We start from the raw sequence: 14118 nt of genomic DNA, 5'->3' as shown, positions 1-14118 counted from the left end.
TGACAAAGAGAGCTGTGGCTCTCGAAAGCTGGCAGTGCATCTGACGAAGAGAGCTGTGGCTCTCGAAAGCTTCTGCTGCAATAAAGTTGGTTAGTTTTAAAGGTGCTACTGGACTCTTTACTATTTTTGCTACTACAGACTAACACAGCTAACTCCTCTGGATCTAATTTCTCCAGGGGAACCGATACCTTTACTGTAGTCTGGTTATCTCCATGCCTCACCTAGAGGTTGGCAATCCTACGAAGGACGTATCACTGAGGACGTATCACTGAGGACGTATCACTGCCTCCAGATCGAGAAGCTAAACTCCCTGCCCTCTCTCCCTCCTAAAACACTATCCATTTATGAAGTCTCCTGTCAAGAACATGTTGTTCACAGATTTGCCTTCACTGTGTGTTCCTCTTGTAGGGCTGAGAGGTTTCTTGTCTAGTTTTTTAAATTGATTCCTGCGCCTCCTTAATGGGCAGAAATCTCCCTTCCCTTATATAGGTGAATTTTGGCTTTTGAGGCAACTGTTAAAATCCTGAGAGAGAAAAAGTCAGTTGGCAACTCATAGCTGGTGCCCCTCTGATGGATTCAAAATGGGGCCCTGACCAGATCTGCTGTGTTCATTAGCGATGCCAGATGGGGTCTGGAATAATTCTGTGCCTTGGGGAGGGGGGGTGGTACTCGCCTTTTTTAAATATTCACACGTGCATGTGCAGTGCACACATGCTCTCATGCCGGCATGATGATGTCGCCACTCCCGGGCTGGTTGGCCACTTCTGGGCAGAGCAGCACAGCTGCAGGAGGCCACCCAGGTGCCCGGGCTGGCTGGCCATTCCCACCAGTGCCACACAGCCGCAGGCGGCCAGGCTGCCCGCTCCCATCAGCGCTGCACAGGAGGCTGGGCACCCAGCCTGGGCTGGGTGATGCAGCTGCCATGGGGAGGAGAGGCCAGGTGCCTGGTGTTTGGGGGATGTTTTCCCTGGACAGTCCCCGAAAATATCAGACTGTCCAGGTAACAACCGGATGCCTGGCAACCCTAATACTCATTCCTCATTCAAAAAGGACCGAGCCTGCTCTGAGCTTCCGGTAGTGACATCATCATGCTGGTGGGGCGGGGGGGGGGGGAGAGTGCATGTGTGCTGCATAGGCCCCACCATAAACTCCCTGAGGCAGGTCGCTCCTTAAGTCATAAGCCACGGGGTCATGTACTTTTCTGACCAGCTGTCATTCTCACACCTAGCACAAGCCCTCAGCGTCTAGGGTAACACACACAGGAAACACAGCTCTATTACAATTTTAACCAACTGGATTGTCAAAGGAGCCTTGGGAATGTGGGTTTTTGTGTCAGCAATCCCCTCTGTGGCCTCCTTTGGTAACAAGAGAGGTAAGGCCTGGGTTGGCCTGGTCTAGCCTGACCCAGGCAGAGTTCCTTCCTATGTTTTCCACCGGGCACGCTCATAGGACTTCGTTTCATTTGCAGACCGTTGATAGCCAGCCACTGAACTCTTGGGAAGGGCTGCCTCCCCTCCCCTCCCCCCCTCCCCCACTGCTGAGCAAACCTCCTTTACCTTGAAATTTAGGTGGCCCTTTACCCAGCATGCAAATTAGGGTTGCTAAGCCCGTGTTTGGAAATTTGGGAGAGGAGCCTAGAGATGGTGGGGTTTGGGGAGGGAAGGGACCTCAGTGGGGTATAGTGCCCTAGTGCCCACCCTCCACAACGGCTGTAGTCTGGAGATGAGTTCTAATTCTGGGAGATGTCCAGAAGTTGGCCGTGCTTGTGCAAATGGAGAATAGGCGGGGTGGTGGTGGTGGTAGGAATTTCACCGATTGCCTTTGCCTCTGCCATTTAAAAGCACAAGAAAACCTTTCCTGGAAAGGAAAGCTTGTTACTTGGCTCATATCATTCTTGGCAAAGGGTCACTTGAAATGTTACTTCCTTCGTGACTTTGCCACGAAGCCAATCTGGGCTCCGCACAGACACACAGCAGCTCTGGGGAATGGCTCGCATAAGAAAAGGAGAGCCCAAATGGTCTCGGAAAGCTGCCGTAGGAGGGAGAGCTCTTGCCTTTCTCCCGAGTTTTTCCCCCTGTGCAAAAACTGTGTGTGTGTGTATGTTTTCCTATTTCTGCAGCTCCATGTGGTGGTATTGTGTGCTTGTGCAGCAGCAGAAATGAGAAAACTCTCCCTCCATCCCTGCACTGATTTTGCATGGGGAAAAATGCTTGTGAGAAACGCAGGAGCTCTGCCTCTGCCAGCGGCAGCTTTCCCGGTCCATTTGACCTCTCCTTTTTAAATAGTAGCCATTCTCCAGAGCTACTGTGAGATTGTGTAGTGCATGGGTTGGCTCCGTTGTGAACTCGTGAAGGAAGTAACATTTAGAGTCTCTCTACACAATTCGTCTTACACAAGGACGTTCAAATGAAGGGAGACACAATGTTAGCCAGGAGGCGTAGTTTAAAAGCCGAAGGCTCTGTAAATTTTCCCTCTCCACGGGAGGGTAGTTTGAAAAGATAGCGCCAGAGTGCGCCTCAAAGGTTTGTTAATTTCATCTAATTAACAAACCCTCTAAGGAGCATCTCTGTCCGCTCCCTTTTTAAACTACCCTCCTGTAGAGATGGGAAATTTACAGAGCCTTCGGCTTTTAAACTACGCCTCCTGGATAACATTGCATCTATCTTTACTTGAGCGTCTTCGTGTAAGTAGTATTGTGAAGAGACAGTGGCCATTTCCACACTACTCACCTTCATCCGGAACGCTGCGGAACATTGCGAAAAAACCGCAGAAGATAGCCTCTTCTCGCACGTGTTTTGCACAACATTGCGCAAAACGTGCGTGAGAAGACGCCATCTTCTGCGGGTTTTTTGCAATGTTCCGCAGTGTTCCGGATGAAGGTGAGTAGTGTGGAAATGACCACTCTTAGAGTGACCCAAAGAGAAGAGATAAAATGGGGAAAGAGAATCCATGACTTTACAGGTGAAATTTTCCAGGAGTTCTGTTCCCAGGCACACTAAAGTACATATTGCATCTCTGCAGCTGCTTTTCAGTGGTGTGGTATCTCTCTGTGGGTTACCCCAAAACTTTCTTTAAAAGATTCCCCCTCCTGACCATGAATGTGTGTGTAGCAGGAAGGAGGACTACATAGTTGGGGGCCATAGCAAAACCTACAGAATTTGGCATGTTACAGAGCTCATACTGATGTCAGAACTCTCTCTCTTTGTCGTCTCAAAATAGCTTGGTTGTCCTGGTATCATCTCCCTGAATCGATAGATGTTTTTTTATCATACATCAGCTGCCAATAAGGTGACCATCTCTATGACTTCCATTGATTTGAGAACCCGGCCCAATTCTGCACTCGGAAGGGCCTCCACATGGTGCCTCTTAGCCAGAGCTTTGATGGCCGAGACTCTGGCTGCAAGTGAAGAAAGACGGATGGGTCCCAAGTGACAGTCTCTGCTTTTTCTCTTAACTAACAAGCTGCAATTGAGTCCCCAAACAATTTGCTCTGGCAGGCTTCTTGCTTTTGACTGGTGGCTGTAATAGATGTGAGCAAGATTGGCTCGAGCAGAGTGGGGAACAGATATTACTCATATCCCCCATTTCCCTGCAAAAAGGTGTCTCGGCAAATTGTACATGATGTTTTGTCAGAGATCTAGATTGGAGAAGCCACTGCGAATCAAACCTCCTGACCTGGCCTCTCTGCCGGGGCTGTAGATGCCTTTCACATCAGAGGCAGACGCCTGCCAAGTTGTCACCAGCGTTCTGCCACCTCGCTGCCCGATTCCAGGAGAAGGACGTCTCCAGCTGTCTCCACCTGCCCAACTGACCAGCCGCTCTCCCCCTCCTTAGCCACCTCTAAACAAAACACTACCAAGCTCCCATCCTTCTCTTTTGTTTCCCCGTGCTGTTACTTATTTTTTATTTGTTTTATCTGTCATCTTTCCGTAAAATGTTCACGGTAACTTCAGAACACTCTAAAACAAACAGCATAATGAACAACCTCTAAAGCAACGTAAAATGAAAACTAAAAACATAAACGTTGATATAGCAGTTTCTAACGGTTCAAAGTGCTTTGCATACATTACCTCACAAGAACCCTGTAAGATACAGTTAAAGTTGAAGGGCTGAGAGAAAGTGGATTGCCTGACATTTCCCAATGCATTTATGACAGGAGTGAGATTTGAACTGAAGGAATCTCCCGGCTCATGGCCTAATCAATTAACCACCAAGCTACACTAGCTCTCAAGAACAGAAAGGCACCAAAGGCAGAAGTAAAATAATCTTTATAAATCAGGAAGTGCAAATATTCTTTTTCTTAAGTCCTTCGTGGTCAATAACAACAACAACATTTGATTTATATACTGCCCTTCAGGAAAACTTAACGCCCACTCAGAGCGGTTTACAAAATATGTTATTAATATCCCTGAGAGAGCGCCAGAGAGCTGTGACTGACCCAAAGTGACCCAGCTGGCTTCAAGCAGAGGGGAGTCAAACCCAGTTCTTCAGATTAGAGTCCCACCACTCTTAACCACTACACCAAACTGGCTCTCAATAATAACAACATCCAATTTATATACTGACCTTCAGGACAACTCAACACCACTCAGAGCAGTTTACAGAATATGTTATCATCCCCACAACAATCCCCCTGTGAGGTGGTTGGAGCTGAGAGAGCTCTGAGAGAGCTGTGACTGACCCAAGGTCACCCAGCTGGCTTCAAGCAGAGGAGAGGAGAATCAAACCTGGTCCTCCAGATTAGACCCATTGCTCTTATCCATTACACCAAACTATTGCCAAACTGGCAGGAATTTGTGTCCCCCCTATTTTCCTTGGCAAATAACCTGTTTGTTTGTTTTTAGGCAATTGCTGCAAAAACAGGTGTTGATTTTAACATAAATTTTCTATTAAACAAGTAACTGTAATTGTTTCTATTTCCTATTAAACTGGAACAGCTGCCATTTCATCTCGAGTGTGAGAAACCATAAAAGAAACCTAAGCTTTCAAACTGAGCCAGAGTTACCACAAAATTCAGTAACGTATCCGTTATTAAAGTGAGCAGAAGTGGAAAGGCAAATCCTATCAGCTTGGAATCAAAAGGTCCTCACCATCTGTTGAAACACAGCAAGCAATTGTGAGTAGAGGGTCTCTTATGGGAAGTGGTTCCCCAGTGTGTGTGTGGGGGGGTACTCTGACAGTCTTGCCCCGTATACTGCTGCGTCTCCTCCTCGGATCCAAGAGCAGAAGCAAGAATGTAGGGCCGACGACGGGTTCTAATATCTTCCAAGCCCTAAAACAGTGAAGGTCCAGAATCCCTCCCATGGGTTGCTCCTTGCCCATTACAATCTAGAGATGCTGCCCTCCTGGAAGCTAAGATGACATATAGCAGGACCTTCTTTTTTGGTACCCACTTTATTAAGAATTTATTGAGAATCTGCAATATGTCCAAAACAGAATCCATCCAAAATGGTGTAAGCCCAAACCCAGTGAAACCACCTGGGAGTTCCTTTCTGCGGGCAAGGGAAAATGTCATCACCAGAAACAATTTTCTTATCGCCCCAAACTAGGGCTGTTTTCACACGTCTTACTGGCTGCGCAAAATCGCGCAAAGCCCCCGGAACGATGGCGTCTTCCTGGCACGATTTCCCATCATGATTCTGGTTTGTGGCGCGATCGTGTCACAAACCAGAGTCATGACGGGAAATCGCGCCAGGAAGATGCCGTTGTTCCGGGGGTTTTGCGCGATTTTGCGCGGCTGGTATGACGTGTGAAAACGGCCCTAGTTCTCAATATCCGCATGTCCACAGCGCTCTGCTCCTGAAACTAACCTTCCAACTTTATTTTCCTGGCTCTTGACGAGCTTTTCTAACACGAGCTGTTTTCCCCCGAGTGCAGCTTCTCTCTCTCTCTCTGGCATTTCTTCATGGCTGTTTGTTAATTTCCACCGGCAGATTCTAAGCCCTCAATCAGCTTTGCTGTATACATGAGCTGTTAGCATGACCCCAAGTCTCTGAGGGAAGGTCGCGTCGATGACTCTCCTCCCCCAGGGCAAACTTGTCAGATGTTGCCAATAACTTCATCTTGGCTTTTGAAAATGGCAGGTCACGTAACTGATGAAATGGCCCGTTAAGAGCCAGCCATTAATAGACTTTCAACTACTCTATTACATCTGAAATGCAAACATTGTGGGGCACATATTCAAAATTGCTTTACATGGATTAGTTAATCCTTACTATCTAGTGATTAGTAGCAGAAGTGGAAGCCCCCCTCCTCCCCCCGCAATTTTTTCAATTCATGTTGTGGGACTCTCTCGTGGTCCAGGTCCAGGTTGGGCTATTCCTGGAGATTTGGGGGGGGGGGGTGGAGCCTAGAGAGGGCAGGGTATGGGATAGAGCCTTGGTGGGATATAATGCCATAGAGTTCACCTTTCATAGCAGCCTTTTTCTCCAGGGGAACTGATTTTTGTTGCCTGGAGATCAGTTGTAATTCCAGGAGATCTCCAGCTACCACCTGGAGGCTGGCAACCCTATGTGGGAGAAATGGGATTCTAGAAAAGTGGTTTTCTACCTGTGTTCTAGACAATGAGGGGTGGGGCTTGAAAGTCTACCACGACTTTCACAAAGAGAAGAACAACAACAGCAGACAAGTTTCTTTATAAGACACGGCACGCTTCCAATCTTCCAGTGCAATCCATAGCAGTAGAGAGCAATGAGTTCCCTTCATACCCCCTAACATTTCACAGATGAAATAAGAGACACATTTTAATGCAACACCCCATTCTCATACCAGGGACAATTGTCCAAGCCCCCACCTTATGCATCTCTTGTGCACATGCACGCAAACACATGCGCCCAAACACTACAGAACCATGTAGTGCATAGCTTGCAAGCTGGTGAGATTCATACGTGCCAATAATGTTCTTCTAACTCACATCTTTGAACTAAGTATGTGGCTTCCCAGGCCAATGGGAAAAAACCAGCCCGTGGCTCCCCCCCAACCAACTCATCGCTTCTGTCACGTGCTGGGAAATATCATTTTCTGGCACAATGGGTGGGTAAGCGAGGGATAAGTTCCCACTGCCCCACACACCAGTTGGGCTCCTGGGGACTTGGCACCCCTAAGAAACACGAATGACCCAATGGGGACTGAAAATGCTTCTGAAAGGAAAGACTGTTGAGACCAGCTGAGAGTCAGTGAAAGGGGGAAGACAGCTCGGCCTGCTTGTGCCCTGAAAGCACAGAGGATTGGAGGGAGGAGAGGATTTCCAAATTGTTTCTCCCTTCTGTACTTCTTTACAGTTCCCCAATTTGCACAGTTAATACTGGCCACCTGTAACGCTACTGACATATGGAAAATTACAGTTTTCTACACAATTGGTACATTTACGTGGACTCTTAATAATAAAATTTGTTGGTATTATTTTGCATATCCACTCCGGCTGATTGCTTTCCCAGCTGATTTTACAAATGTTTGCGTATTATATCTGCCTGATAATGCCAAGGCAGGCTTGTGCTTTATATATAGGCTGATTCTAAGCCCAATAGATGGAACCAGGCCTGGCACTTGACTTCGTACTGAATCTAAAGATCTGCTGAGTTCGGACTATTCCTAACGCTGCTTGCCCAGGCGGGGTGGGTGGCTCTGCTCTGCAAAGGGCCAAGCAAAAGGATCTGTGACCTCCTAGATTCAGTGCACAATTAGGGTTGCCAACTCCAGGTTGGGAAATTCCTGGAGATTTGGGGGTGGAGACTGGTAAGGGCAGAGTTTGATGAGAGGAACCGTCTCCGCAGGGCATGCCATAGAGTGCTCCCTCCAAAGCAGCTGCTTTCTCCAGGAGAAACTCATCTCTGTCATCTGGAGATCAGCCATAATACTGGAAGATCTCCAGGCTCCACCTGGAGGTTAGCAACCCTATGTGCAAAGGTGATACAGAAAGAGAGTGACTTTAATATCTTGCTTGGCAATCTCGAAAGGCCCAGGGTTTGCTCTGATGCTGGCCGATGTGGGCCTGTGGCTGTCACATTGCTACAGCACCTCCATGACCCGGCGGGTCCTACCCCTCAATCCACAAAGGGTGGCAGCTTTCCCTTTCCCCTTCTGAGGCGCTCCGTGAGCTTTGAGCATCTGTTCTCTGCCACTGCCTTTTGCTTCAACCTTGATGGAAGGTCGCATGTGCGGACCAGCCTGTGGAGCTGGCAAAACCTTTGGGCTTCCTCCTAAACCAAGAGTGTCAAAGAGACTCAGGCAAGCAGGCACCGAACCCTTACCGTCCATCCTCCGCCGTCTGTCGTCATGTCACAGTAAACCTGGAAGCCTTCGGGATAGTGAGTGGGGAAGACTGAATAGACGCCATCCTCTTGCTGTCCGCTCGCGTAGATGTCAAAGCAGTCCCGGGGCCGAGAGCCTGAAGTGCAGCGGGGAAGGGAATTGTGTGGAGGGAGAGAGATGCAAAGCTAATTAATTGTCTAAATTACAGCCTCACTGTTTGAGCTCTTGGGCTTGGGCGCTCTCGCCTGTGATAATTGACTGCCTTAACTAAAACACCCTCAATTCCGCTTCATCCGAGGCTCTGGGCAAATGTAGTCCTTGTACAGCTCTGCCTCCGAGGGGGACCATTTGCAGGAGAAACAAAGCAGTGAATGGGAGTTCTGTGTATCGAGAGGGAGGGGGGGCTGCTTCCTGCTGGCTTTGCCGAACCACGTTCACATTTCTGTCTCTAATAAGGCTTCCAATATCCAAGTGAGGCCTGGAGTTCCCCTGGAATTTAATTGTTCTTCCAATTACAGACATCAGTTCTCCTGGAGGAAATGACAGCATTCGAGGGGGGGTGGGGTCTATAGAATTAAATCCATGTTGGGTTCCCTTCCCTCCCCCAACTCTGTCTCCTTCAGGCCCTGCCTCCAAACCTCCAGGATTTTCCTAAGTCAGAGTTGGCAACTGTACTCTCTAACCAACAGTTCACGCATTTGGGGGCATCCCATGATATGGTAAGACTTTTTTTAAAAATCAGAGGGAAGATTCATAGCGATTTGCACAGCATCTATTTCAGCCTAGCCTCAAATGAACGCATTCAGCAAGAGGCTTGCATCCTCTATGGGACTGGCAGGCCCTATGAAGCCTCTGCTAGGAAGTCATTCCCCCCCCCCCGCCCCCCGGCTGAGAAGGAAGGGCTCTCTCACCATTGGAGCATCCCTTTGGCCGGGCACTTCGGGTTGGGGCTTTTTGAAGATCGGCCTTGAGGCGAGGCCGGATCACGCTGCGGTCCTTCTGCAAGGTGTCCAAGATATCACTGACGGAGCTGACCAGTCTGGCCATGTTGGTCTGGCTCTCTGACAGCAGCTGTGTGGAACAAAGAAAAGTCAAGCAGCAGAACCATCACACTGATGACGACAAAATGAAGCCTGCATATATGGAGCTTCAGGTGGGCAGCCTTGTTGGTCTGCAGTAGAAGAGCACCTTAAAGAGCACCTTAAAGACCAACGAGATTTCCAGGGGGTGAACTTTAGAGAGTCACACTACAGATGCTAATTTTCTTCACTTTGCTCCCCTGCTCTATCACGCTGATTACAACATGTACTATAGCCAGCTTCCTAACACTCTGCTTTGCAATACCCCTCCCACCCTCTGCCTGGATTATTTATTTATTTATATTTTTATTTATGTCATTTATAGTCTGCCTTTCCCACTGAGACTCAAGGTGGATTACACAGTGTGGGATTAGTACAATCAATTTCAAGGACATTTCCATAAACAATGCCATAGGGTAAATAAATACAATTTTACAAAGACATAGCATTAGCAAGAATCCAATATAGAGTCGAAGAAATGCTGAAACAGAACATAAGCAGTTCTAGGGATGACACTGGACAGCATAAAGCACAGGTAGCTCATAGGAGCATGTATTTAAGACAACAGGTAGGCAACATAGTGGTGAAGTCTATGGTCCGTAGCTCATTAGCGAAGCATCTGAGAACCCTTCCCTACAATACAAAAGCCTTTTTGATTAATTCGGTTTTGCATCGTTTGCGGAAAGCCAGGAGAGTGGGGGCTCTGACCTCCTCAGGCAGGCCGTTCCACAGGGAAGGGGCCACCACAGAGAAGGCCCGTGTATGGGCTGCTGTCAATTTCGCCCATGCGCAGCCTGGCACCTGCAGGAGACCCTGTTCAGATGAGTGAAGCCATCATGGAGGAACATAGGGAGGGAGGCGGTCCCATAGGTATGCCGGGCCAAGGCTGTGAAGAGCTTTGTATGTGATAACCAAGACCTTGAACTGAGCACGGTAGCTGATAGGTAGCCAGTGGAGTGACTGCAAGATGGGAGTGATGTTCATGCTCCTGCTCGCAGTTGCACTGTAATGTTTTGCACCAATTGGAGTCTCCTATAAAGACTCCTGCCTTTTCCCACTCCTTATATCTGACGAAGGGAGCTCTGACTCTCGAAAGTTTTAAGGTGCTACTGAACCCGAATCTTGCTCATATACCGAGGGTTTCTAAAAAAATTATATTTAGGTATTAAAGAAGAAAATGCTTTTCATTTATTATAACAAAATGTGTTGAATGGAATTGCATTAAGTATTCCTACAGGATACGAGTAAAATACAGATTTAATAACAGATGAATTCTCATAGCCTATCTATTTTGCTGAGTGCTAAAGATGCCAAGTTACCTCGTAACACTGCAAATTTTGCTCTGGTCACCTCTAAAATTATTCAAAGGAACTACTAGCAACAAACCAAACTGCAGGTTCAGTCAGTACATTGATTTGGATTTAGTTCTTTCCATTCAATTTTTAAAATTTTTAATAGAAAAGATAATGTTATTGGTATGAAAGTTTTTTTAGTGATCCAAAGGCAGGCAACATATTGGGCTGACGTGTCGCTATGAACAGTATAATTCAAACTTAGTTAGTCATACCACCTTGACTCAGAGAAAATGCGACTCATGTACCGAGCCAGCCAGAACATGCGGCAGTGCACAAAGGTACGCATAGCACACTTCTCACTGAGGTCCTAATTTCTGAGGCTTGCTGTCTTCCTGTTCAAGTTGTTCCTTTTCCCCCTCACCTCACCTTGAGGTGGAGTAAGGCCAGTGGCTGATGAAGAACAGGCCGAACAGGCTAAACTACAATTAGGAGAAGCCCCCCACTGAGGAAATACTACAATTAAAGCATATACAGTTTATCACGGAATTTTATAGACTTCATGTGCTAAAGTGCTCTTAGTGCAAACCCCCAATATCTTTTCAAATACAACAAATACCCCAATAAATACCTATAAACATTCCAATTTAATTGTGGTATTTCCTCGGTGGGGGCTTCTCCTAATGGTAGTTTTGTCTAGAGACCGAGGTCACCTCCTTTTTGCACCGATGAAGAAGAGGGTGGCAAATTGCCCTCACGAAGGCAGGGCATTCTTCTTGGCATTCGTGAGAAATCTGGCCCCTCTGCAAGATGGGCATTTGTGAAGATGTGGCTGGATTGCCCGAAAGGTGACGCCGAAGGCCTGGCAAGAATTCCAGGCTGAACCTGGATAATGGCTGCTTCCACGCACGTTGGATAATCCACTTTCAATACTCTTTAGTGAACATTTGAAACTGATTTTCCATGCGTGAAACAAAAAATCCACTTCTAAAGGATTGCAAAAGTGCAATCAAAGTGCATTATTCAACGTGTGTGGAAATGGCCAATGTCAACCCTTTCCATCTCCAGATGCGCAAGGAGAGGCTTCCCTCTGCTTGCACCTGATAAGGCGGGTTCCGGCCACAGAAGAAAAAATATGGCTGTTTTCACACTGCTTACCGGCCATGGAACATCACGCCAAGCTCCCAGAACGACAGCGTCTTCCTGGTGTGATTTCGTGCGAGAAGTGCCGTTCTCGAGAGAACTACCATTTGCGAGAACTGCCGGGAGCTTGGCACAATGTTCCGTGGTTGGTAAGCAGTGTGAAAATAGCCAGTGTTCCAGTAAACCAGTTTTAGATACCTCCCGGCTCCTTTTTGTTCTCTTTTGGAGAAAGTTGGCAGTTCAAGTTTCAGCCACTATGAAGGGTTCCACATAGAGCCAGTCAGAAGCTAGTTGCCGTTGGATGTCTGTGACACTGGGGAGAGAAGCAACACTAGCTTGTCTTCTGCCTGTTCCGGAGAAAAGCATCTTTATTTGTCTGGACTCATAAACTCCACTGGTTTGTTGGATGTAACTGGGATGAATAAGGACTGTTTCTTAAAGCAACTAAAATCTGATAAATCTATGACACCTTTTCCTCCTTATTGCAAAAGGAAAGCTATCGTGTTACACCCAGTGAGGTGATTATCTTTTTCTCTAGGCTTTTGTTTAGCTAATAGCTAAAGGTGTTTCTTTATTGGGCACTGACAGCTGAGAGACACTTGCTTAAATGAGTATTGATGGCTTCTGATGGCAGGTGGCTATTAGCTCTGGACGCATCCCCCCTGTTTGCAGAGAGACTGAAGGAAACAGTTTGGCAGTTCTGCGTGAAGCCAGCAACAGAGAATCAAGACTTGGCGTCTGTTGCGGGCTGCCAACAAAAAAAGCATTTTTGAGAGGAACTTCGAGGGCACATTGTTTTCTTTGGGGGAACTGGTGCTGCTTTCAAAGCTCACCGTCTCCATCAAGATGCTGCTGACTCCCGCGGGCTCAGCTTGTATACATTTCCCAATAAACAGATCTTACAAGAATCCCACAAGCCTCCAATTCTCTCTCCCTGCTAAGGAATTAGCCCTCTACAAGGCTGCGCCCAGATATTTCCCGCTACATAGAGCAGAGGGAGATGAAGAACTGGATTTTGTATCCCTCCTTGCAGGCTTCATGTGCGCACTTCCAGTGGCCATCTTACTTCATCTGGCGCTAAGAACAATGAGCCGTAAATTATCCTAGAATGTGACCTCTGCGCCCCCCCCCCCCACCTCTAGCTCTTCAGTCAGAAGCCCAGGGCTCATTTCGAGGGGGAACGTGCCGGAACGCAGTACCGGCAGTTCCCCAAAGAGGTCACATGTCAGGTGGCCCCGCCCACCTGACTCTCGGCCATTTGGGGCCCGTTTCGGCCTGGATTGGGGCGAAACGGCCCGGATCAGGCCTCTGACGGGTGGTGGATCACTCTCCTGCTCAGCAGCGGCCCGATCCTGACCATTTTGGGCCCCTTTTTGGCCATTTTTAGTCCCTTTTTGCCATTTTGGGCCCAATTTCGGCCCTGAATGGCCAGGATTGGGTCCAAAACAGCCAGGATAGGTGATGTCAGGGGGCGTGGCACATGGAAATCAGTTATGTTAATGACACACTTCCAGTGATGTCAAGGGGTGTGGCATATGCTAATGAGTTATGCTAATGAGTTCCTCAGCTCTTTTTCTACGAAATGACCCCTGCAGAAGACTATCCTACAGGAGATAGACTTTTTTAAAAGTCAGAGCATAGAATCTTCCTCTCCTTCATCGCAGGAAGTCCCTTTCAAGTTCCAGCTTGCATCAAAAGAGAAAGCATTTCCTGCTGTAATCTTTTGTCTTGGTGGCTGTCATTTGGGTGAAAAACACTGGGCAGTTTAAAAATAACTGCGTCCTGATGTAGCCAGTCTTGACGTTTGCTCTCTCGCTTTCCCGGAAAATGACAGTAACGGATTTAAAAGGTTCTTGATTCCCACCTACCCATCCCCGGGCATGAAAGGGCATGAGAGAAAGATCTTTGCTTTTCTGGGTAGGAAGCAGACAAAATATTAAATCTCAAGCAGTCATGTGACATTGTGTCACAAAAGGTTCGTGCTGGCATCTGTTACAAGATCTGGGAAACCAGACAGTATTGCTCCGTGCAGGAGGAGTAATAGGGACTCTGGTACCAGCTCTTGACTTTAAAAGCTGTTGTGATGGAACAGCCACATTGGCTTGTGAGCGCTGCCCCTTCTTGCCCTCTGGGGTGTCTGGGGGTTGCCCGTGACAGCCCAAGGCTCTGCTTGGTGTGTGCCACCCCTGTGATGCCCAACCTTCAGAGGGGCTTTTGTTCTTTCCAGGGGTCATTTCGTAGAAAAAGTGCCGGAGGAACTCATTAGCATAACTCATTAGCATAACTTATTAGCATATGCCACACCTCTTGCCATCACCGGAAGTGTTTCGTTAGTGTGCTCAATTTGCATATGC

At 47.7% G+C, this 14118-nt stretch overlaps 1 protein-coding gene across 1 annotated transcript in view; it reads right to left on the bottom strand.

Moving 5' to 3' along the window:
* FIBCD1 (fibrinogen C domain containing 1) overlaps positions 1-14118 on the bottom strand; it is a 60838-nt gene that overhangs the window by 31923 nt on the left and 14797 nt on the right. The window contains exons 2-3 of the mRNA XM_054998361.1: positions 9162-9321; positions 8250-8386 (exon numbers count right to left, since the gene is read on the bottom strand). Coding sequence (XP_054854336.1) covers positions 8250-8386; positions 9162-9321 — 297 coding nt within the window. The remainder of the gene's footprint in view (positions 1-8249; positions 8387-9161; positions 9322-14118) is intronic.

This window comes from Eublepharis macularius, chromosome 14 (genome assembly GCF_028583425.1).
Source record: "Eublepharis macularius isolate TG4126 chromosome 14, MPM_Emac_v1.0, whole genome shotgun sequence".
Lineage (NCBI taxonomy): Eukaryota > Metazoa > Chordata > Lepidosauria > Squamata > Eublepharidae > Eublepharis > Eublepharis macularius.
The sequence above is the reverse complement of the archived record's forward strand: the minus strand, read 5'-3'. Positions and strand labels throughout refer to the sequence as shown.